Here is a 14,123-nt window from a genome sequence, read left to right on the forward strand (position 1 = left end):
TAAAATTATTGTTTTTTTCAGGCAAGGTTTTCTCTCATTTAGCACAGCATATGAATGTTCACAAAGAAATTAAGAACAAGAAAGTAAAATGCTCTCTGTGTCCCAAATCTTTCATTAGCAAAACCAGACTCGAAAGACATGAACAGTCATATCATATGACCACAAGAATTGTTTGTGAAAGATGTCACAAAATTTTCACTGAATACACTATTGAAAGTCATTATGAGTAAGTAGGCATATTGATAGCTTCTGTTGTGCTTGGTGAAAATCTAAAAAAATTCAAGAAGAGCGTGAGCATATTTCTTTTTTATAGATTTATGTAGGTCATTTACATTGAATATGTTCCATAGAAATCACCAAACAAAAAAGAATCAGTTGTGAATCAGAGGAAAAACAAAACGCATTCATGATTCAACACCGCACAGCACTATTTCGACCCGTCATAGGTCTCATCAGTGGTGTTAGGCTGAACCACAAATGCATTGCCGGACTCACTGTCCTTAAAAAACAAGCCTGAGAAAATAAGGGCGACGACATCTCCCCTCACAAAGACGCCATCAATAGGATCGACAGAGAAGTCAATCATCTGATATCAAAGATAAACGAGGCTCCCCCAAGGCGGACAGTTGCAAAGCCAAGCTTCGATATCGACTACCGACGAGATTTGTCCTCTGTCTTCTGTTTGTTGTTATGTGTTGGCTTTGCAATTGATCGCCTTGGGGAGCCCCGTTCATCTTTGATATTCGAAGTTTGAGTTCTCTTTCGATCCCATAGATGTCGTCTTCATAAATTTTTCATCATAAATTTTTCATCCATTTTCTAGTTGATAATAATAGAAATGTTAGTCAATTTAAAAACTATATTACTTCGTTGGGAATTAAGCAGACGGTCAAAGATCCCACCAGAGTTACAAATAATAGTAGCACTTTAATCGACTATGTACTAAGTAATACAGCTTATGCTTCATCAATAGTTCATGATACCCCTAAAATTACTGATCACAATATCATCACCATTTCAATTAAAGCCTATTATAATTTTAGTAGCAGCAAAACAAAATACTTCAGAAACTTCAGCAAATATCTCAATGCATTAAACTGTAATTGGGATCTGAATTCTGCAGACGTTGATGTGATATATTCCAACATTGATTAACATTTGAAAAGAAATATTGATACCACTCCTCCTATGAAAACTTTCAACTTGAGAGAAGGTCAACTTCCTTGGTATGATAATGAAGTTAGAGTTAACCAAATGTAGAGATAGTGCATATAAAGACTTTGAAACATATTCCACTGAAGTTGACAAACAACTCAAATGGGTTATTTATAAAAGTTGCAGAAATGAAGTTATTAATTTACTGAAATTGAAAAAGACTAATTATTATACTGATAAAATCAATAATTGCTTGAAGGACTCGAAAGAAATGTGGAAAACCATAAAGACGTTAGTCAAACAGAAAACCGATTCACTTCCACACACAATATTATTTCCAGCAGCTCAAGGAGTCTGTCAAGTCACCCATGATATAGAGAAGGCGGAGAAGTTCCATTGTTTCTTCTTTGATAGTATTGTAGACATTAAGAACACCATTCCCCATTCTTCCCTTTGGACTAACAATAATCTCCCACCTATTAATTTTAACTAAATTTAGATTATTATCAATGTCAGAACTTAAAACTATTATTAGAATCTTTGATAACAAATGTAACTCCAATTATATAAACAACAAAGTATTTGAAAGTATGTTTGCAGCAGTCGGTAGAGTATTATTAAATTTGGTAAATACATCACTCAGATCTGGCAAAGTACCGCAAAAACTAAAAAATAGAGTAATTCCTGTACCAAAAATCAATAATACTAATGAAGTCATCAACTTTCGTCTGATAAATACTTTATTTCCCATTGAAAAAATGATTGAGATGGCGGTATATGAACAATTGATTGATTACATAGAAAGTAATAAACTGATTATGATGAACCAATCCGGTTTTCGATCTAAACACACATGTGAAACAGCATTACAAGTTTCAATATTCAAATGGAAACTTGTTGTTGATGATAATAAATATATAGCGGCAGTGTTTCTAGACTTCAAAATGGCATTTGAGATAATTGACGGTAATATCGTACTAAAAAAAGTCAAATATTATGGAATTTTTGGTTCAGTACTTGAATGGTTTCAAAGCTACCTCTCTGGTCGAACTCAACAGACTAAAATTAGCAGGACATATTCAAGCCTAAAAGGTGTCAATAATGGTGTACATCAAGGTAGTGTCTTGGGCTCGCTTCTGTTCGTTCTTTACATTAATGACATCACCTTCATTAATGGATGTGAATTTATCAGCCTATTTGCGGATGATACTCTGATTGCAGTGAGTGAACCTGAATTACAAACAGCTATCAATAAAATTAATGATATTATGATCAAAATATCTGAATTCTTCAACATTAATAAACTCAAGCTCAATGTCAATAAAAGGAAAGCAATGATAATTACAACAAAACATAAACATAATTCATTTGACAAAACATCTAGGTATAAGTATAAATATTTACAATAAAAAAATTGAAATTGTCGAGGTATTCAAATATTTGGGGTTCATCGTGGATCAAACACTGAATATGAAAAAACATTTCAATTATATCCCCAATGAAACAATGAAAAAAAAACTATTTTTCTTTGGCTGTGCGTAAACAGTTGCTTACCGTTTCAAACTTCGACTACTGTTTTCAAATCAATCATTTAACCACGCTACTTTAATATCACAACTTGGGGCAAATTGTTTGTCTACATTGCAAAAACTACAGAATAGAGGCATGCGCCTAATTTTAAGATGTAATAGATATACGCCAACTACAACAATGTTGGAAGTTCTGGATTGGCTTTCTGTAAAAGACTGGTATTCCATGGTATTCATCTTCAAAATATTGTCACATCACCAAATTCATAATTACCCCACTAGGGGGAATTCTAATTTATATATACCACGTTTGAATTTTACTCGATCCATGAACTCCTTATTCCATAAAGGACTATTGGACTACAATAATCTCCCGCTTGAGATAAAACAAAGTGAATCTATTGTGACATTCAAAAAAGGACTCACTAGTCATTTGAGGATACAACATCCACATTAATGTTGATATTATAATAACACATACATCTAGTATTTGTAATTTACATTGTTAGTTTTCCTATTTATTGAATGCTTGGATAATTCCGAGCATACATATTTTCTGTTATGAAGTTGTTTTTGTATATTAGGATGCCTATTTGAAATAAATTTATTATTATTATAAGAGGAGATGTCGCTTCCTTTGCTTTCTCAAAAAAACCAAAACACTCCTGTTAATCATAATTGACAGACATTGTAAAGTGAGCTAATGTAATATAGGTGAAACTTAACACAAAATTTAATAAATAAGATGAAAAAAATAAACAATTTTTGTAAAATAACTCAATTGAGAAAACTTCTTTATTTCGTTTCTGAGGAAAAACGTTTTTTGAGTTCTGTAGAGACCTAAAAAGAATATTGAACAGTCTATAGCCATTATTAAAAAGAGCTCATATAAGAGTAGTATCAGATGATAATAATCTAGATCTATTTCTATCCTCATGACAAGGACAAGCCATTTCTGTTTCAAAGAAATATTATTTTGTATATATCGAAATGATTCTGAGAATGAATAGTTTTTTGAAATGATCTCCTCAGGACAGTGAAAGTCCAACTCCAGCTAAAATAGGGATAATTTTTTTTGTAAAATATTTGATATATATTTTGAACGGATACAGCTAAAGTATACATTATCAGCAGTAACATTGGTTACAGTTACATTAGTTTAAGACTAACTGTTAACTTGTGCATACCATTTCAAATAACATTAAAAAAGTCCTACAATTGTATTAGAATATTGTGAATTCAGAAAAATGACCCCAATATTATTCAGAGTTATTGCTTGAATAGTTATAAGTTGAGATTATTCAGTGTTGTAATTCTTATTTGCCCATTCCCTACCTTCAAGCACATTTGCTCAGATTAATTTCTGGTATCAATGTAATCATGTAACGTAAAAATTGAACATTTCAAAAGAGCTCTGACCTGGGTACAAAGCCTGTAATATATATTTTGAATATACATATTTTATGAAAAAAAAAACTTCACAATAAACTTTCATTTTTTGGAATTTGGTGAAAGTGTTCTTCATATTTTTCACTTTGGAAAAAAAAGCTGGGTACCTAGTGCCCCCGGAAAAGAATTCAAAAAAATTCTTAATTAAAAAAAACTCAAGTTTTTCTAAAATAAGGTTTATCGAAGACCCAGCCACCAAACAAAAGCAGCCAGAGCATAAATATTCTCAAAGTTTCTTAAATAACGGGATAATCATCATTCATGAATAGAAAATTGGTATCTTAGGCATATGCATTTAATCGAGTAGTAACCAATATCATCTCTTCTAAAATTTCATTTGTATATATTAAAAATATTGAAGGTCCCAGTATCAATCCTTGATATACTTCTGAAGTAACGAGCAATGAATCAGGAACGAATTTATTACATTCGACTTGTTAATACGTATTTTCACGAAGAAACTGAACAAAACATTAAGTGTTCAGACACCAAATCTTTGTAATTTCTTTTCGAGAATTTCATAGTTAACATTGTCAGATGCTTTAGAGCATGTCGATTTATACATTCACGTATTTGATATTCGAAAATAACTAAGAGTCGCTCAACCAGTTCAATAGTTTCAATTGGCGGAATACTGGTAAATAAATATTGGGCGTCAAACGATATTAATTTTGCCTTTTTAGGAATAATTATGTTTTTAATATTATTCACTAATTTTTGAATATTATTTATACTCAATCCCGGCTTGAAATTGGTATAGGTTTGAATTAATTTTATAAGGATTTCGACTTCACCGATTAGACCGGTGGACCGGTTATAAATGACATGGCGAAACACTGTAAAACTGTTCAGTATAAATGTCAAAAAAAGTGTTTTTTTTTAAATACGTTATGAATTTTCATGAAGTATCGGCCAATTCCATCATATATAATAAAACATATAGGAGGTGTTAGAGTTAGTATTAATTATATTGAATTATAGGCAAGAAAAATGTGTTGTGAAGAATTTTATTTAACCCAGAAAACAGACATCAGACAACTACTACAACTTACAGCCATAACAGCGTTGCTAGTGATTGACATACTCATACAACATTCTTACAGTAAACTGCATTACCGGAATTAAGAGATGTGCAGTATTAGAGATAGGCGCTATTATTCTTCGATAATATTAACAGGAGGACTTTATTATCTAAGCTTTAGGCAACCAATTGAAAAAAATTGTATTATGCCCTTACCGACATTATTCATATTTGGGGCATCTATAGGCATCTTCGGTGGTGGTTGACACCAATATGTTGTGAACTCCCTGTTGATAGACTCGTTAATGAGTCTACCAATGAGGAGGTCATAATACATTGCCGCCAATTACCACTGAGGAGGTCATAATACATTGCCGCCAATTACCACTGAGGATTCCCACCGTAGTTATGGGAGAAACACGTTCAGAGTTAATCTCTTCATTAGACCACGGCTACCCAGCCCGTGTAACCAAAGCTCAAATATCAATGCGTGATTAATAAAATTTTAATGTATCTGGATTTTCAGTTTAGAGCATCCTAACGAAACCGAGTTCAAATGTGCCAAATGTGACAGTAGCTTCACAAATATAGTCCTCTTTAAACATCATGCTAAATGGCATGATTTAGAGAACAGGAAAGAACTAAAAAGGAATATAATGCGTAAAAGACCTAAAAAGCGAAGGGGGCGTAATCCAGGAAAGAGTAAGTTATGAAAAGTTTTTTAATTTAAACGTGCTTTCTCTTTATAATAGTTAACACAATAATATTTACCATCAACGTTATAGTTTTTTTTTAATCGGTGAAGTACGTTAGTCAAGTTTATTGACTATTTTGATCTTCAAATTTTCTTTATATCAAATTACAATGTGATACATTGTGATTTGATACATACATAGATGGTTGAAATTGTAAAAATATGATGTATAAATAAATATTAAAATATATATATCATAGATTATAAAAAACTCAGACACATATTCACTGAGAAAGTTGAGACTAATTTACTCATATACTGATTTATTGGTAGGTAATTATAATTTTATAGAATAGTTTAGCTCCATCCATGAGCATTTTTGTTCTGTTGTGTAAAAAGTGATTTTGAAAGATTCATTATTCATTGTTTCTTCCAGTATTTCAATATACTCTCTATTTAGAATAAGTAGAACCAGCATGAGAAAATCGGAAACAGTGGAAGATACAAAGTCGCTTAAATTAGGGAAAAGATTTCAATAAAAAAAGACACTTCCACATCGTCACTTTTCAAGCAGTACAAAATGGCGTATATGAAAATAATCACATGTATTTAAATGAGCCCTTTTGGCGATAATTTCACTGATGTATTTTACATAATCGGAATTTCCTAAATTTAAAAATGTCACTTGATCAAGCTCTAAAATGTGCAACTTTTTCATACATTAATCAACTTTGTATTCTTACAGTTGCCAATTTCACTATGCTGACCCGACTCATCTTAGACTCAAGACACTTTGGGCTCAAATGAATTCAAACACAACAAAAATGTACTTGTGATGCACTATTTGGAACTTTTGGTGTAGTAATGAATTTTACACCAAACCGCTATTTTTAACACCTCGACACGTGTTTCAATAATCAAGAGGAAGAATAAACTGATCATCTTCAAGGGGAAGTTTAATCTTCCTCTTGAAGATGATCTCTTGGGGTGAAACACGTGTCGAGGTGTTGAAAATAACGGTTTGGTGTTGGGATAGAACTCAGTGATATTCTTAACAAAAATGGTTAACTATTCTTTAATCAAGACTTATTGCAGGTATGCTATTGCTTTGTGAGCATTCTGCAACCAATATCTTTGTTTGAGGTGTCATTTTTGAGTTCCGAAGGAAATTGCATTTCATGTAGAAAGTGGACCATTAGAATATTTAATTTTCAGTTGATTGAGCTTTTTTACAACAGCAGGTTATGGTCAAAATGATTGTCAATGGTCAAATCCTGGTGTAGGACTATTAACCTGTAAGCATTGTTTAAAGTCGGTAGCAAAATTAGACCAAAATAAGAAGCACCCTGAGACACATCTTTCTTTGAATCAGTATTTTTGCGAAATAACCTGTTCAGTACTTCTCTGAACTTTCATATTATTTTAGACGCAATGATTGTTGCAAAATCATGGACAGTGAAGAAGAACTAGATGCACATATGCAATGTTATGCTCCTGCAATGAAGTACCAGTGTGGAGAATGTTTTGAGCTATTTTGTACGGAATATCGGCTTCAGTCTCATCTGATAAATAAGCATACTGTAGAAGGTGAAGTAGAGAAAGACAGAACAGTTATGTACACCTAGGAATATGAATTTGCAAAAATAAACAATAAAGATAATAATAATATATCAAATATATTTAGTTAAATGTATCATTCTCCATTAGTTCACGAACTGTTCTCTTTTATGTTAAAGCATTTTTTTTAGTGTGTTCTATTGGGCAGTTACCTGGTCTTGCTTATTCCTATAGTGTCTTCCATGTTATGGTTTCTGAAAACCTCATCAAAATCATATCAAGAACATATTTCACATTTGATATTAAAAACAAGTTTTAAGTAAGCACTCCGTGTTATAATTAAAGAACAGTTTGGTTTCAAAAACAAATCAATTACTGAAGTTGTCACACTATATTTCGTGGAACAGAGTAAGGGCCTTAGACAAGTCTTTGGAAATGTATAACAATAGATAATATGTACCCTCCCAAAGAAAAAAAATAACACATGATAATAAGTTTCAGTAATGATGAAGTGAGTTGTGGAAGTAAATCATAGATTGTAAAGTTTTTCTTACAATTTTGACGAAATTTCGGAAAAAAGAAAGAAATAGCTGATTGATAAATGTACCTACATGTGTTAAAATTTACTGCACTAATATTGAAGATTGAAATCGAGCTATTCATGTTGAGTACTCAAAATAAGAAACTTATTTATATACTGAAGCAGAGAATATATAATATAGGTATACTCACCCTACTCTTTGCTCTGAGGTGAGTACTACAACTAGGTAACTATAAATTTGGCAAAATATGGATAACTGCAAAGAAACATTCTATTACGCACAACATACTACAACTAGGTAACTGTTGCAGACAGTTTATAGGTGCTACTTAGAATTTTCAAAACCAGATAAGTTAACCATCAGAGAAAATTTCCATTCTATGACTAGGCAAGTTCACATATCCATTTGTTGAACATATTGATTTGTTTACTGTTTTTATAAAATTTGTTATTGTTTTGTGAAATGAGACAATTTTTGCAGTGTATTATTTTCAATACAATAACAGATTGCAAATAAACAATTTATTCACAAACCTGCCTGCCTTAATTGAATATAAAACAAACAAAATCATCATTCTTTTATAAAATATCATATTTGCCAAAATATTGTTGCCAATATTTTTCAACCCATTAAGCCCAAGGGTTTTGATTGAGGAATGTATCACTGATCTGAAGTTGTAACTATTGATCCTACGTTTTTCACTACTGTTTTCTTCTGAGTAATCACGGATGCTATGATTCTCCCGATCATTGGACCAGGGGGATAAGGAATTCGATGTGTACTGTCTTGAAACTGAATTGGATACATATATGGCAGACCTTTTGAATTTGAGGGAAGATGATAAATCCAGAACTTATTGATATTTCTCTTCATCTTCTGAGAAAATTGGGAAATGGTCAATTTATGTTTCAATTCATGGGTTTAGGGATGTTTCATCTAATTTTTGTGTTTGCTTCTTGCTCTTTATGTATTTTTTAATTTTATGTGATTAAACTCATGCGTGAAGACAAGAGATGGTTAAGTTGCATGGATGAATGTAATATAAACCAATTTTGAAACTAGCTCGCAATTATTATATTCTGTTAACCTTTTTCCGCAAAGTTCATAGTGAAAACCTCTCTGGAGTGTTTTTCACGTAGACATTGGAAACAACATTGGAAGTTTCCATCTAGAACCTGCAGAATATGGAAACCAGGTCAGTAAATTTTCGATTTATCTTCTATTGCTTTTCACCTTTTTTTTGCTTAATAAGAAACATTTTTTCCAATTCGAGCCAAGGATGTCTTGCATTATAAAATAAATCACATAATTTATTTTCATTAATATTCTTTTAATATCCTTTGCTCATCGAAATTCATTTCGCTTATCTCTTCATTCATTTCTCAAATCACAAAAAAAAATATATTTACTTTACAGTGGAGGACATTGGCCCCTTAAAATTTGCTTCGAAGGCAGTGGACGATACTATTTCGCTCTTACAATTTAAAATGGTTCATCTCCATCTAGGTTCAATTCGTGATGTATTAAGAAAATTACTTGAGTTTCATAGCTTTGACTTCTCTTACTGAGGATGTTCCAACGATAGACAAGGCAGTACGTAGGGAGTTGAGTTTAATGTTTCCTTCGCTAAGGCCGTTTTTCATAGCTTGTTTGAAAATGGTAATCCGCCTGACCTCAACAGATCAATATCAACAAGAAATAGTAACAATAATATTAGACTCCCAAAGGCCAAAGGTAGAAATACCAAAATTTACCGGGGATATTGAGAACTTCAGATCATTTCGGGATATGTTCGAAACATCAATTCATACAAATGATGATCTTTTTAACATGGAAAAATGTAGTTATACATGTCCCACCCCTTTAATTTTTTGAACGGGTCAACTCTAAAAATTGAAATTTGGATTATGAAATTAATGCATGAATACTTTATTTTGAAGTGAAATTGACAGATGAAACTTTCAAGATGGCGACTGGGCGTCTTGTGGGAGAAAATTAAATGGAAAGGGGGGTCTTGTGACACATAATTTTGAAGAAATTGAAGTCAATATCTTCACCTACTACAAAATGGCGGAACATTTGCATTATAAAATAAATCACATAATTTATTTTCATTAATATTCTTTCAATATCCTTTACTCATCGAAATTCATTTCGCTTATCTCTTCATTCATTTCTCAAATCACAAAAAAATTTATATTTACTTTTCACTGGAGGACATTGGCCCCTTCGAATTTGCTTCAAAGGCAGTGTAATTTCCTGAAGACATTAGTATTGATATATGTACAAATATTCCTTTTATCTGTCATATGGCAATTCCAACAACCCGATAAGGTTTGTTAAGTTATTTTTTGTTTATAAAAACGACAAAAAATATCAGTACGACAATGAACATCATTGTTCAGTTAGAATATTCTCGTTTAGTTTTCGATTCTACCAGTAGAAAGATACCACGTCAACAATCTCTAAAATGGTCAATTCTCGTCCATTGGAAGAAAAAATTGAAGCGATTTTTATTTACGGTGCGACGCATAACTTTCACGAGACCGAAAGGATTTTCAATGAACGTTTTCCGAATCGTCCTATCTGTAGAAAATATTTGAGGGAACTTGTATCCAAATTCACAACTACCGGTAGTGTACATAACAAATAGCCCCCCAGTTATCCGTCCATTCCGGAAGAACGGCAAGTGCAAATAATTGGTGAGATTGTAGTAAATCGCGACTCGGTCGCGAACATTTGTGAGGTGTTTCCTTCTACTGTGCGGATACTTTTGAAGAGGAATAGGTACCACCCATACAAAATTAAAATGGTACACCAATTAACTGAAGATGACCCTGATAGAAGAAAAGAAGTCTGCGAAATCATGACGGAAATCATTGCAAGGTATCCTACCTATCTCCACAATATTTGTTTTGGTGGCGAATGTATATTTTTCAAAACGGCAATGTTCACAGACAAATTGCCGTTATTGGAGTGACATCAACCCTCACATTTTCCGGGAAACACATACCCAATATCCAGAAAAAATAACGTTTGGGCAGGAATATTGGGAAACCATATTGTAGGACCTCTATTTCTTAATCAAAATTTAACAGGGTAACTGTATTTGAATATGCTGGAAACTATTGTTGACCCTCTCATCATTTCAACATCGTTCCAACAAGATGGAGCACCACCACATTACTCCAGACAAGTAAGAAACTATTTGGGTAGTACTTTTCCCGGTCGTTGGATTGGCCGTTGAGGTCCTACAGAATGGCCAGCCGCTTGCCAGATTTGACACCTTTGGTTTTTTTTCATGGGGCTATTTGAAACAAAAGGTGTACGAAACTGAACCTACTTTTCAATATTGGATATACGGCAGAGAATAATAAATATTTGTGGAGATATGACGTTACTGTGTTCGAAAATGTTCGACGTGAAATATCGGATAGGCTGTTCATATGTCAAGAGCATCTTCTGAACTGATCTTGAACTTATTACCTCATATTATGTAGTTAAATATCAACGTATTCAGGCAATTATTAAAAGTTCCGCCATTTTGTAGTAGTTGAAGATATTTACATTATATTCTAGGGTTGTGAAGCATTTGTCAGGAGCTTCAAAAAGATGTGTCACAAGACCCCCCTTTCCATTTAATTTTTTTCCCAGATGGCGCCCAGTCACCATTTTGAAAATGTCATCTGTCAATTTCACTTCAAAATAAAGTATTCATGCATTAGTTTCATTATCCCAAATTTTAGTCTTTTGAGTTGACCCGTTCAAGAAATAAAGGGGGGATATTGAAGAAATGCACAACTCCGATGTATAATGATAATTGTTATGCAACCGCTTACGCCATCGCACTTTTGGAACGGTATGACAATGAAAGACCAATCAATCGCCTTTGCTCATCTCTAAGAAATAGATAATGCTTTTATGATGACCAATCCAAAAAATATTCACAGTTTAAGATGATTCATACTTTCACAGTTTCAAAAAACTATAACTACTTTCGAATTGGAAGAAAGGATCGACAGTAACACTATTCACTCATTTGAATCTCCGAAAAACTTCGTTCTTAAACGCTGTAATGATTTGAATGCCATTGAATTTTCATGCCCCAAGGTACCATTCTCAAAAATGTAATCTGCAAGCAAAAGCAAGAATTCTCAAAACTTTTCAACACATAAAAAAACCTTCAGCGGCATTTTTCATCGCCAACAGTCACATGCACGTGAACATTCCATTTATAAATGCCCTGAATATTTCAGTAAATCTCCACGATATAGATTGAATTTTTTCAAAGACAAAAAAAATGTGGTAACTGTTTGAGTTCCCAGCATATTGTGAATAAATGTAAAACAAAAACCACTTGCAGGTTTTGTAATGCACACCATCATTCCAGTATTCAGTATTCAACTATCTCGGCCACAACATTGGTAATTATAAACAGCAAGATGACATGGCAGCATCAATAATACGACTTCTTGGTAGGTACAACGTTTCATTCCGTTCTACTCGTAACCGCCATCGCTGAGTTTTCAGATATCCGCGACAACTATTAAAATGTATGAATCTTGCTCGATACCGGATCGAAGGCCAGCTATATTTCCGCATGATGTTTCCATAGATTAGATCTCACTGCAAGCATTTTGCAACTATTATGGTCTAGGTTCAATGAGTCCCCTTTCAATCAGAAAGTTGACCTGCTTCACACAGTTTCCAAAAAGAGTAAAAATGCTTCTGTTAGATAAAGCTTACTATAATACTGAGGAATTTTTTGTCACATAATTTTTTATAGACTTTTTGAAATGTGCTTGAGTCTTTGCTTTGTCAACAAAATAAAACTTCCATGACAATAATGCATCTCTGACTCTGAAGACCTAATGGGGAAATAACTTTCAAAATGAAACCTGTAGTTTCTTGTAAACCGATCATTATTGAGGCAATAATTTGACCAAAACTATGTCAGATTTACCTAATGTTTTTATCGATCATAGTGGCTGGTCTCACACGAAAAATATTCAACTCCGATGAACATTTCAACACTTCCGCGTTTGTAGCTCAGAATAGTGCACAGAATTTGAAACCGGAACATTTCTTAGGCGATACTAAGTAAACCATTGCTATATATACATTCTAGTTTTGGATACGTAATTGATAAGAGGCGTTCGATATAAAAATACGCACGTTTCTTCAAATAATATTTTTCTTATCTGAAATAATGATATTATATTAGATGATTCGATAAAGGCTTCTGGGCACTGGTGGCTTTTCAAAAAATGTCTACAATGTCGCATAGAGATATCCAAGATCAAGAGAACTTTAGAAAAGCATTGTAGGGTTCTGTCTGGTGGTTATATGATTTTGCTTTTTCAAAGTTCTCATCCGATATTCGATCAAAAGGATGTTCGCTATGATGCATTATGCCGATTCCTCTCACTAGAGTGCCATCTTATTTAAAATCCAGACACACATGCAAAATATTCTAGTCTATCGAAGGAATATTTGAATTCTGATTTTGGATTACATTAGCTCCTTTAACATAACCATGGAAAGGTTACGAGATTTCAAGTTATATAACGGTTATATTTGTTTGTTCTACAAAAGGTATAGGTAAACTTAGAATTATCCTCAGATCTGACAGGCCTTTATTGCAGCGATACGTAGATATATTGCTAGTCGACGTTGATGTTCAAAAATCAAATTCTTCAATTCTGTAAATAGGCAGAGGAGTCCGAGGGCATTGAATTCAAATTTCATTCCACGGAATCAGCTTTGGCAAAAGCTAAAGTGAAGTGAGTTAAAACACATATTTACAGAGTCGTTGGAGCACAGACTTGTCTGTATAAACTCTAGATTTAATTGTTCTACAGTTTCAGCTTTTAATATGTGTAAATTCATTTAAAATGAATGTAGGGTGAAAATAATACTTCACAATTTACACAATAGTAACATTTAATGCTAAGAGCTGTTTCGACACACTGTGTTATCTTCTGAGCTAGTTATAAACTAACCTAGGTATATGATGTCATCGTGAATACTAAAAGTTGCATTGGTAGGTAGAGAGGGGTATCAAGTGGCATTTGGGAAATTACCAATGCAACCTTCAGGACTTAAGGAGATGATATCATACAAGGTGTTTCAAATTCGATCCTCACCATTGGGAACTCGGAAACTATGAGAGATAC

At 33.0% G+C, this 14,123-nt stretch overlaps 1 protein-coding gene across 11 annotated transcripts in view; it reads left to right on the top strand.

Annotated features, from left to right (window-relative positions):
* Positions 1-7,527, top strand: part of LOC111507960 (uncharacterized) — a 43,838-nt gene extending 36,311 nt beyond the window's left edge. For 6 of the 11 annotated variants that reach the window (XM_074185764.1, XM_074185768.1, XM_074185763.1 and 3 more), the window contains 4 exons: positions 22-226; positions 5,681-5,856; positions 6,594-6,674; positions 6,944-7,062. In XM_074185764.1, coding sequence (XP_074041865.1) covers positions 22-226; positions 5,681-5,856; positions 6,594-6,655 — 443 coding nt within the window. In that variant the 3' untranslated portion in view covers positions 6,656-6,674; positions 6,944-7,062. The other 5 variants (XR_012468170.1, XM_074185765.1, XM_074185771.1 and 2 more) reach the window with 5 other exon arrangements.
* The last annotated feature ends 6,596 nt before the right edge of the window (positions 7,528-14,123 follow it).

Source organism: Leptinotarsa decemlineata, unplaced genomic scaffold (assembly GCF_025532065.1).
Source record: "Leptinotarsa decemlineata unplaced genomic scaffold, Ldec_3_MD MMD2_tig00078346_RagTag_RagTag, whole genome shotgun sequence".
NCBI classification, from domain to species: domain Eukaryota; kingdom Metazoa; phylum Arthropoda; class Insecta; order Coleoptera; family Chrysomelidae; genus Leptinotarsa; species Leptinotarsa decemlineata.